The sequence below is a fragment of the Scatophagus argus genome, chromosome 3, assembly GCF_020382885.2.
Source record: "Scatophagus argus isolate fScaArg1 chromosome 3, fScaArg1.pri, whole genome shotgun sequence".
Lineage (NCBI taxonomy): Eukaryota > Metazoa > Chordata > Actinopteri > Scatophagidae > Scatophagus > Scatophagus argus.
The window spans coordinates 21,417,281-21,428,834 of record NC_058495.1 but is presented as its reverse complement, the minus strand read 5'-3'; the positions used below and the strand labels follow the sequence as shown (position 1 = coordinate 21,428,834).

The following is an 11,554-nucleotide window of genomic DNA, read 5'->3' as shown; positions in this document are numbered from 1 at the left end:
CCTCCCCGCTTCAGCCTGACGGAAACAAGCGACTGCCCCAATTAACCCACACCGTCTTGGTTAGCACACCTTTGGGTGACGCACACGGTGCCATAAATTGATGGAGGCTGCACGTGGATGCGCATTTCTTTTTCTGGATTTGTCTTTATGTATTTTTTTTGTTTGTTTGTTTATTTGTGTCTGTAAATTTATCCATGCAGGTGACTATTCCTCACTACAACTCAGCACCAGAGCTACCTGTGCTCCTTTCATCGTGCTCCAAGCGTAGTTTCCTTATTGTTTAGGCAACAGACAGGCCGTCTTATGTTGGCCTCCTGAAATATGATGGTACTCTGAAAAAAAAAAAAAAACCTCAATCCCAGAATACAATTTACGGCATGTGTGAGACAACAGCAAATATATAATAGCAATAAAGTGAAGTGAATAATAATTGTGTTATTGCACTAGAACTAAAAGTTGAGTTGTTGAAGCAGGTGATATTGATACCATTATGTTAATTGACAGATCTGAGCACACACCACACAAGAACAAGCAAGACACAAGAACTTGATAAGGAGTCTCTTTTATTTCTAGATATTTATTTATTTATTTCCATATAACTGTGGAAAGGTGCAGCAGCCATCAATCTGCACTGTTGCAACCTATTGGCTTTGCACAGTGACTCTTAGTTAAGGCATGATTAGAGGAGGCAGATGTGGCAACGATGGATTCCTTAAGCAAAGCAGGATCCTATGAAACACTGCTGAAATGCCACACAAATAGCTATGTTTATTATGCATATTATGGCTAACGAAATCTAATAAGAAAAGCCTGATAAACATTGGAAGATTAGTGGTTAAACTTACATTTAGATTCCTTTACAATGACATTAACAATGCATGTTAACACAATCAAATGACAGCAGTCAACAGGTTACACACTCTTGGATTGCCTTTTACATACTGAAAGTGCATAAAGGTAAAATGAAAATGGCTCTTACAGTTGTTGGTCATCATGTAAAGAGAAAGGAATGTGGTTCACCCATATTTTGACAATATTACATTACATTCAAATGCAGGTACTCAAAAAATTCCAGTTTTTAAGATTCAAATTTTATTCTTGATTTTTAAGAACTGTGCTGATAGCATGTAAAAATGGCATTTTTTCATATTCTGAAAGGCATAACAGATATGTTACAGTAAAACAATCATTTATGGAACAACTTCAACAGCATACAAACACTACCGTTTATGTTGTTGTTGTGATGCTGTTGTTGTTGTTGTTGCGTCCGTCTGTTAATCCAAATCTAAAGTTATAAAAATCTAGCCAGATAAAACACAATTTTAGTTGTCCCTCCTTACGCGGTCTACTTTATCACAAAGCTGTGAATCAGAGATGAGGGACCCAGAAGCAAGAAAAAGCATGGTTTTGGCAATTACTTTTAAAACTTAACCGACTAATTCATCAGCTGTTGTTAGCACCAGACCCGTCTGCATTCTGGGTGACACTTTTGTTTCATCAGGCCAGCCGGCAGCGAGGGTTCAGTATGTGAGAGGACTCAGGATGAAGAGGCGATCCTCCTCCTTCCTGATCCACTTCAGCAGTTTGGTGACAGCAGAGACAGCCAGGGCCTTGGTCCCCAGTGGACTGAAGCAGAGGTAGAGCTCGAAGCCACTCGTCACCTGCAGAGCAGAGGGGAGAACAAGACGAGGTGTGACAGGACAGTTTAAGTATTACAGTATTTTACAAATGATTTGGCTCAGTTTTAACAACAGAGTTTTGATACGTAAAACTGCAAAGAGCCAACCTGAAATCCTAAATACCTTTACATGCAAAATGCATGCCTGATTAGCACAAATCTCAATATTTAATATTAAGAGTGCGGATCACAGCATGTGTTTTTTAGCATTTTTCCTGATTTTAACAAGATTATCCTAGGTTTAATTGTACCGTAGTTTAATGTCTTATGCTCTACAGCACTGCAGTATTACTGTAGCTTAAAGTATTTTAGATTATTGGGCGATTGAAACATTTAATGTGTGACGTTTTGGAATAAAAACCCTTATTCACTAAAGTACAATCTTATCATTTTGTCAAGTCAGACCCTGGAATACATTATCTGCATTTACAGTAATAAATATCTGTAAAATCTGTACTATTTATATGATCTTGAGGACATGACCTCTGCATGCAGTTTGGATGAGAAGTAGTTACTGTTTGATTTGATAATAACCTCTCTTTTTAATTCAACAACAATTAAAATTCAGTGATGACTATAAACAGTGCTGAGATGTTTTGGTACACATGCGTGGGCAACGTGTTTCTTAATTTCATGTCATACGAAACTACAACTCTGAAACTGAAGAGTGTTTTAGAGGTCTGAGTTCATGTCATACTTACCCATGCCAGCAGGTTTTCAGTTTCACTACAGCGGTAGAAGGAGCGCAGAGGTCTTGTTGGATGATGTAAGTGGCTGTGAAGGTCCTGGTACAGTCCCATCAGCCTTTCCTGCTCTTTGTCAGATTGGTACACGAGAGGAAACTCTGGACTGGAGGACAAGAAATAAAAGCATCTTATCAAGCGCAACACGTGAAGATTTGCACAAAGGAGGTTCTGCATTCAGTCATGCCAAGAATTAAAGAAAAAAATGACATGACATAAATTGAACACAAGTTTAACTGTGGAAATGTTTCAGCAAATCTTCTGCCCACCTGGTGTACAGCCCTGAGCTCTTTGATTTGTACAGGAAGTGCCTAAGTTCTGGGATGCCGACCTGCTCCACAGAATAGCTGGGGCATTTAAGTGCCTCCTTAAGGGCCTGGTAGGCACTGCGCTTGCTCAGCCTCTCCAGGAACCGTTTTTTGCATTCAGACATGTTAAAAAAGTCCTCTCGGTCAGTCGAGACCAGGATGAGGCAGAGCTCGGACGCAGGCTCCAGGTAAGAAATGTGAGCATGGAAAAATCCAGCAGTGTTGAACTTCGGCAGACAGATCGGCGTCCAGCCTTCACCTTCTCGAAAGGATGAGGAGGAGCCGACGAGGTTGAAGACCAGGTGCAAGTCTATGTGGTGCAGGAACTGGTCCCTTTTTCTCACCAGAGTCACCAGGCGGTTCCCCGCCAGCAGGATGGAGAACACCAGGTTTTTGGATTTGGCAAACTGCAGGCTCGACGAGACCACGTCCCTGGCGGAGCTGGCCAGAGGAAGACATGTGACAGCGCTAAGCAGTAGACCGGGGTCTCGGTCGAGCAGATGCAGCAGGTTGTCAGTGAGATATTCGGAGCCGGCCAGCAGGCGACGCAGGTCGTAGTTCTGCTTATGCTGGAAGATGTGGTTGAGCTGGGTGAGAGTAAGCAGACTGACGATCTGGTAGTAGATGTACTGCAGCTCCCGCAGCAGTTCCTTATCTGACTGGCAAGTTCGAGACACGCCCACCAGGACCAGAGGGCTCTTGGCGAGGAAAACCACTTTACAGCCATCTGACAAACAAAATGTTTACACAGTTGACATGTATGCAACATAATTCACAGAATGCACTTTTGACTCGTCCATATTCATTCAGTGATGGTCTGACCTGCATGGATGGAGCGAATGATGTTCTTATCAGCCTCAACGAAGGATACAAGCGCCATCATCACTCCCATGGTGCTGGACAGAGCCTCCTCTGTGCCATAACGACTGTAGATCGGCTTTCCAGCCTCACTCAACACAAACACATGCTTTCTGTGGCTCCTCCATGTCTCACTAGATACGTCTTCCTCCTTAGTCCTACTCTCTGATGAAATTTCACTGTTGTGCTGCTCCTCTATGGTTTGCTCTGCCACGAGGACCTTCAGTTCTTCTGCACTCTCTTCTGTTTGGGCCAATTCAGCCTTCCTTCCAACCTCTTCGTCAGCCTCAGCAGTCAGATCCTCGAAAGACTGTGCATGGACAAACATGGCACTCTTCTGACCGGCACCTGAAAGTAATGTAAGGGAAAATAGGGAAGAAGAAATAGAAAAGTTCAAGGAAGTAGATGTGTACTGCTCTTTCATGGAGTTGGGTCAATCAACCAGACATACAGTAGATTGGCCAAGCCAGCCACTTAGTACTCACTTAGTCTTTTCTCTTGAAAAAGTAAAAAAGAAAGTTTTAAAATGGTTGCAGTAAGGCAGAAATCCCCATTTTTATGCCTTGTCAAAGAGATAAAAATTAAAAGGAATATGACAACAATCAAGACTAACTGGTCGGTTTAGTAAATGTATGTCTGGTTAACTTCCTTTCCTCCCCTTAGCTTCATCTCCACAGAGCAGCACACACCCACTTCCTTAAGCTTCCTTAAGTTTCATCAAAAGGGGCTGATGCTGGCCAAAAAAGTCGGCTGGCAGTCCAGAATAAGCCACAGTGAGAGAAATTAAATTCTGGTAACAAATGATCTAATTTGGAGAAAGAGAACATGGGTCAAGAATAGAACAAGTCTGATAATGAATCAGCTAAACAACACTGCACAACTGATGTGTTTATCTCATGACTCAGTACAGCAAATCCAGGAAATGCTTGATCATTTCTCCTATCAGTTTGATTTGTTCAAGTAGAGGTAGCAGGCTTGTGCTGCTGCAAGATTTACGACAGGAGATGTCTGTATTATAACAGTTCTTGGTAGAGAACATGGTAAAATTTTCTCTATATATGGTTAGTATGACAAGTTCATATTAATTCATAGATTCTTTTATTGCAGCCTATTCACACAGAGCTACAAACTAATGATGAATTCAGTTGTTTCTTCAATTATTTCCAGGTTTATCATAAAACATTCCCCTCAAACCACCAACAATATGACATGCACCTGAAAGTGTTTTTTGAATAAGAGACACTGGTGGACTGTAAACGTTACACCTGTGTACTGTAAACATGTTTCATGTTTTGTAGTATAATTCAATAGGGGAAGAAAAACAGTATGGCATCAGACTAAAACTACATTTATTCATTCATTCAGTTGATTCGTCCACTTATCAGATGTCCAGATGGATTGTAGAAATGCCTTTAATGAGGGCTAATTATCAGGATTTACTTGTTGCTTTGACTCAAGGCATTATCTCAGAGTGTGAAGTGGGTGATCATATTCAAAACAATTACAATATATCCAAGCAAAGGTTCAGATTATCAAGATTTATATTAAACTTAAGTTTCACTAGTTTGTCTGCCTACTGACAATCCATCATGCTGAATATACTCCTGCCTCACCTGGTTCAGTTCCCTCCACCAGACCTGGCGTAGGGCTGTCTGCCCTCTCCGAGCGAAGGCGGTCCACAGGAGCCAGGGTACCATTCTCCCATGACGCAGTCGTCCTGTGGGCTTCTCCATCCATCACTGCTACTTATCGCAGGTACACACACCTGGCAGGCAGACATACAGGAAGCAATGGAGCCAAAGGTCAGCACTTTCCTGACTGAGACTATGACTTAGGATCGACTTGGTTATGGTGTCCTGTCATTACAACATGGCAATCAGCGCGAGTTTTACGGTCTGACTTTTAACCCATTTTGTTTTCTGAGAAACTTCAGCCTCACTCTTGTTGCTACAAGCAATGACTGTCGTGACACTAAACTGGAAGACAAAATAAACTCTCATTAGAGTATAGCATTTCTCATTTTACATTCTCCTTCTTTGTGTAACTTAAGTCATGTTCTCTTGCTCCACACCCATCCGTCAGAGAAACGTACGAGATATGCAGATGCAGAACTTCAAGAGCTACTTCGATAGCTAACTTCAGTAGATGACGTTAACCACCAGTATCTACGCTAGGCTAGCTGAGTCTGGCGTCATTCTGGCAAAGAGCTCTCATGACAGTTTAAATTCATTACACATTATTACCTTTCATTTCCGGAGCTGTCTGCATTTAGTCATTGTGCTCAACAACTCGATCGTCACATTTACCGCAACTAGCTAACAAGCAGGGACGAGACGAAAGTACTTCTTGCCAGTCAACATATCCCGCTGGGTTGCGGAAATAGGAATTGTGGGATTTGAAGTTCTCTTCCGGAGAATGGCTCAGGTGTTGTGAGCAGACCGATCGGGTTCGAATAGAATAAAAATAAACTGGAGCCTCAATTTAAAATACTTGTGAATCACCCCTGTAGCTCCACGTTGCAGATGTCATTATGTAGTTTTGTGCTCTTATTTAGCTTAGTTCCCTATTTAATCTTGATGGTGCATTCATAGGACTTCGGGCATTCAATGTTACGCTTGCTAACTATTATGATACTCGAATAGAGAGCTATTATTTTTAGTAAGAACTGATACTTACTCAATGAATAATTTTTGGTGTAAAATATATATATGAATATCGGTAAAGTGGAAATTCTCTTCACGGAGAGTGTATATGTGCCAGTAAAATGTAAATATGGTTTTGGAGAGAAGAAAATTGTGTGTAGACGAGCAGTACTTCAATGCAGCGTAAGGGGCGGGACTTACGTTTGAACGTACAGCGGGGAAATGAAGCGATCGCTGTGTTTGTGTTAGCTAATGAGCGATTCTGTCAGTTTAACTCGGTCAAAATGTCACATTCTACACGAGGTTAGGAATACATGATTTTATTACGAAGAACTGCATTGTAACGTAACGACTTTGCTTGGTGAGTAATGTCATGGTGAATGTTGATAAGACAGATAACGTTAAGCATCGCTAACTAGCGTTAGCGCAGCTGGCGTCAATGCTAACGTTGAGAGGGCCACGAAGCTACATCGTTAGCCAAGCAATTGTATGTGGCTTGTAAACAGTAAATGCTTAGAGAGAGAAGTACACTTATGTCAAGCCATACGTTTTCTCTACTGTCCGTAACAGGGTGATCCTTGTGACAGCAACTAAAGATGCCTATCCGAGCGTATTGCACAATTTGCTCCGATTTCTTCGATCACTCCAGAGATGTTGCTGCCATCCACTGCGGACACACTTTCCACCATGAATGGTAACCTGATGGAGAGAAACGTATTTTCGACAACGCACACATTTTTGACGTTTACAGCTGCTAATTGTCTCCCTTCCCTTATCTTCTCAGTCTTCTCCAGTGGTTTCAGACGGCTCCCACAAAAACCTGTCCACAGTGTAGAAAACAGGTACAGTAACTTACAAAACCAAGTTGCCGTTAGCCCAGATTAAGCATACTTGCCAAAAAGAAGAAAAACTTAAACTCAACTTCAACATTTCTGTGCTCTTTGTGCAGGTCAGCACCAGACACATCATCAGCAAGCTGTACTTTGACATCGGTGGAGAGGAGGAGGGCGCAGCAGACCCGGAAAGCTTGCAGGTACCAAACTTAGTGCATCTAAACAATCTATCTGTATTGGTTGTGAGTTTTTAACAGAGATGCTGTTTGACAAAATGTGAATCAGTCTTAAAATTTGAATTTGAAATTATTTCTCCCTTCCTTAGAATGAGGTTGATCGAATGAAGGTGCTTTTAAGCTCTAAAGGTAAGAAACTTCATTATGTCTTGGTATTGTGGAAGCCTTTGATTGTTACAAGCAGGCAGCACTAGTTCATCATGTGTCTGATCTGTTGTAGAGCGAGACTGGCGGGACAAGCAGAAGGTGGTGGATGGTTTGAAGGACACCGTGGACAAGCAGAGGAGAGACCTGGACAGTATGCGGAAAGAGATTATGGAAAAGGAGATGCTCTGTTCTGCCCTCAGAGTAAGCAGTCTGTTCTCTATTGTTTCAACCCATTTTCTATACTGACTCTCTTATGTTGTCTCTGTGATTTCTTGTGTTGTTTATTTATTTATTTTATTTTCACAGAAACAGATGGGATACCTGGAGACACAACATAATGAAGTTCAAGCTGCCAAGGAGGAGGCCCGGAGACTCAGGACCAAAATGAAAACATTTGAGAGGTATTTGCAGTCATAAAGTACCGTTATATTTAGGCTTCTAAATACACTACTAATCACAGTATTGATTATTCAGCAGGTGTGAAAATGTTTTTGATGGTCCTGTGTTTTGTATTGAGAGCATGTTGGTGTTTTGACTAAGTCTTAGAAGATACATTTTTGTCAGTTAAATTTGGAGTGAGTGATTGGCTAGCTGGAAAAAAATCATTAGTAATTTGGATATGCACACAGGGTAAAGAGGCATTTATTGTCAACCAGCCAAACAAGTTTAATGAATGAAAAATGTAAGGTTATGTCACTTCAATAGTAATGCAACAATCAGAATTATTAATAATTAGTCATGTAATACAATAGGGATGATTTCATCAAAACATCAGCAAAGGCCTGCATGGCACTGTGTCTTTCTTCATTGCAAAGGAAAGTCATACTCATGCTGCACACTAATCTTGTTGCTTTGGCTGCAGCCTGGATGTGTTGCTGCAGGGTCAGAGAGCAGAGGTGGAGTCCATGATCACAGATATGGGGATCAGCCAGGCGGCAGTAGAGCAGCTCTCCATCTACTGCATCTCGCTTAAAAAGTAAGGAGCCCGGGAGCTATTAATGACTAAGTGGCAGATCATTTTCACACCACACTGTTTAGAGCATCAGTCTTATTTAATGCAACTTTCCTGTTGTTGTCATTCACTGTGCATGTATCTCCTCCCTAATTTTTTAGAGAATATGACAATCTAAAAGGAACCCTGAAGTCCTCGAATGACATGTGTGAGAAACTGAAGAGAGAACTGCTCGCCTCAAATAATAAGGTAACTGTACGTTAGTAAGTCACTGCACCCAGAGGAATCGATTCTTGGATGTGGGATTTCTAAGTCAATGGTTTTTTTGTATGTCATTTTAGTTACACAAAGCCTCAGTGGAGCTAACTCAGACCAAAGAGGACATGAAGTCTCTGCAGAATGATTTGGCCAATGCTGATAAAGAGATCTCTGTAAGGCAAATCCATTGAAATAATCCTTTTACTTCAAATATCTAGAGAAATTCGTGATTCTTGCATACATGTGTGTCCACAGAGCCTGAAGAAGAAAGTGGAGTTTCTTCAGAAAACTCTGAGCACCCCGACACGGACAAATGAAGCCCTCAGTCGGCTTGTCTTTGAAAGGTGTCTCACCCAGCCACTGGGCCAGAATCTCCACAAACACTTACTTTCATTTCAGGAAAACATAAGCTATACACGATTTACTCATGAGATTTCTCTGCTCGTCATTCAGCCCAGCCCCAGTGGAGCTCAAGCACCCTCGCCTACACCAGCCTGCAGGCAGTGACGACATCGACCTCAACATGACTTATGACATCACTACGCCAGATGATGTGGCCAAGAGACCGTCGAAGGTCCCATCCAAAAAGATGCGACTTGACCCTCCGGCGTAAGTTTAATGTGGCTCATTGTGGGAATATATATGTTTATCTCAAATATTGTCTCTCAATGGAGTTTTTGAATTAAATAGAAATGCCTTTAAATGTTATATTAAATGTTTTAATTTTCAGGTCGTCTTCGTCCAAACACGAGAAAAGTTCTTGTCCAAGCAAGGTAAGTTTGTAAATGTCACTCAACAAGGTCCGTTGTCAAATTAGGTGTACATGTCCATCAAGATTTTGTGTTACGTCAGGCTCGAGATGAGGATGGAGCCATAGATCCTTTTTTGAGGAACTCCCTCCTCTTCAGAAAGAAGACTTTTGGCAGCATGTTGGACCCTCAGAGGAAGCCTGGAGCCGTATGTGCAACACAATCATGTCCTGTCCTCAGGTCTGATATTTTAATATGTCATTTGTCCTTTGAGTGGTCTGGTGAAAATGTTTCTTGTTTCAGGTGAGAACTGGTTATGATGGTTTAGGAGGACGTACTAAATTCATCCAGCCTGTATCCTTTCATTCTGTCATGACGAATGTTTGTGTCAATGTTCAACAAAATCTAAAACTGCACAAAATTATGTTTTTTCATTCCTCTGTCTGCTGGATAAGAAGATTTTTCATTTGCCTCAACCTTATGCAGCGATAATATGCCCAAGCTGCGTTCCACTGATCCCAGCTGGCAAAAAATGAATGCGGCTTTAAGTAAAAGTTCATTGGGATAATATTTGCTTTGGACATTTTTAGGTGTTGTATTGTAAGTGTGGAAAAGTGAAAAATTCAACGGCAAATATTTGTATCAAAAAAACGATAAAGGCAGAAAACGCATCAATAACAACTACATCGTTCCTTAACTGTGCACTCCACTCCAGTCTCCTTTAGCTGAGATTCGCCCACTGATGAGAGCCAAAAGGAAAAAAGTAGCCAGGCCTCCACCGAAGATTCCCACTTGCCTGACTTTGGACAGCTTCCTTGAGTAAACGCTGCCCTCTGTTTCCCTGGATGGAGAGTCAAAGGTCTGGATGTTGCATGTGAAGTAGCATGTTTGCGCTGCTCTGGCACAGGGAACCAGCCTGGTAGCGGTTCTGCCACTCATCGCCAAACAGGACTTGTGATTGAACTTTATTTAAAAGCAGTAAGTGACCTCCCACTTGTCAACATATGCTGAGCTTTTAGTGGCATCAGCCAACCCGCTGGACTTTTTTTTTTTTTTGTGTGTGATGAATTGAATTTGTTGTAATGTGGGCGTCTGTATGTGTGTGAGGGACAAATAGCATATTTTTTGGAACATTCAAATGTCAGTGCTCTGTATTATGTCACTGAGAATCACTGCAGCTTCTATTCTCTAAGCTCTGAAAAATAAGTAGATATTTTTCACACTTATTTAAAAACCGTCTCCCCAAAAACACTTAGTACACTTGTTTCACTAAGTATTTTTAGTGTTAATGGTCCTGTCAGATGTAAATCAGATTGAATAATAAACAGTATTTTTTTTTTATTAAGGTTTGTGTGGGGTCTGAAAACAATTCCCTCTTGATTTTGCTCTTTTTCACAAACATTTCACTGAGATGTGCTCTCCTGCAGAGGGCAGTACAAACAGTGTTTTGTCACGCGAGGACATGAATCTCACAGCACCCTCAAACCAGAGAAATGCACTGCCAACAGGCTGCTAAATACATTTGTATTGAAAAGGCTGTGCCAGTACAGAAGGAAATCTTCAAAAAAAAAAAAAAAAAAACCTTCAGTAAAACCTGAGTTGTATCTTGTAATCAAGTAACAGAAAGATCTCTGCAAATCATATACTGGCAAATAATATTAGTTTTAGAAATAAACTCATGTTGACTTAGCAGAAGAGCCTGCAGTGATAGAGGACCTTTTATCATGCCACAAAATCCATCAAATACAACTAATGACATGAAAGTTCCCATGCATGAGTGTAACAGTAGCTTGGCCGTGATTTTGGCATGTTACCTTACAGAATGGCCTTTGAGGAGATGGTTTGATATTTTGACAAACAATACGGGGAAATGCCAAACATTGTTTTCCACTGTGGAGTAAAAGTGCCAGGTGGAATATAAATATCCTTCTCACAGTCACTGGTTTCCTCTCTGCACGAACAAAATTCACATTTTCCACACTAAAACCAGCCTGTACCATAATGCCTGAATACATCACGCTAATTTGAATAAAATAGTGTTGCAATAGTGATTCCACAATGAATGATTCTGCTGTGAGTGTAAATCGATTGATTATGCCTTCCCAGGGGATTTTTTTTTTTTTTTTTTATCAGAAACAGTAACAGGACAT

General features: G+C 41.2%; 2 protein-coding genes across 3 annotated transcripts; one reads left to right on the top strand and one right to left on the bottom strand.

Annotated features, from left to right (window-relative positions):
- Positions 1 to 546: 546 nt before the first annotated feature.
- mon1a (MON1 secretory trafficking family member A) lies at positions 547 to 6,097 on the bottom strand. 2 transcript variants are annotated; one of them, XM_046384707.1, is made up of 6 exons: positions 5,831 to 6,097; positions 5,201 to 5,352; positions 3,552 to 3,935; positions 2,691 to 3,456; positions 2,380 to 2,527; positions 547 to 1,661 (listed from the first exon to the last, which is right to left on the bottom strand). In XM_046384707.1, exons 2-6 carry the CDS (start codon positions 5,322 to 5,324, stop codon positions 1,521 to 1,523), a joined length of 1,563 nt encoding a protein of 520 aa, XP_046240663.1. In that variant the 5' UTR covers positions 5,325 to 5,352; positions 5,831 to 6,097; the 3' UTR covers positions 547 to 1,520. The 2 variants fall into 2 exon arrangements, with proteins under 2 accessions (XP_046240663.1, XP_046240664.1); XM_046384708.1 differs by lacking the exon at positions 5,831 to 6,097 and adding an exon at positions 5,663 to 5,797.
- Positions 6,098 to 6,410: 313 nt separating this feature from the next.
- LOC124056850 (TRAF-interacting protein) lies at positions 6,411 to 11,451 on the top strand. The gene is made up of 16 exons (XM_046384709.1): positions 6,411 to 6,590; positions 6,800 to 6,923; positions 7,014 to 7,071; positions 7,179 to 7,262; positions 7,388 to 7,427; positions 7,519 to 7,646; positions 7,752 to 7,846; positions 8,308 to 8,421; positions 8,559 to 8,646; positions 8,739 to 8,828; positions 8,911 to 8,999; positions 9,109 to 9,264; positions 9,386 to 9,428; positions 9,508 to 9,612; positions 9,708 to 9,758; positions 10,120 to 11,451. Exons 2-16 carry the CDS (start codon positions 6,826 to 6,828, stop codon positions 10,225 to 10,227), a joined length of 1,347 nt encoding a protein of 448 aa, XP_046240665.1. The 5' UTR covers positions 6,411 to 6,590; positions 6,800 to 6,825; the 3' UTR covers positions 10,228 to 11,451.
- Positions 11,452 to 11,554: the final 103 nt, after the last annotated feature.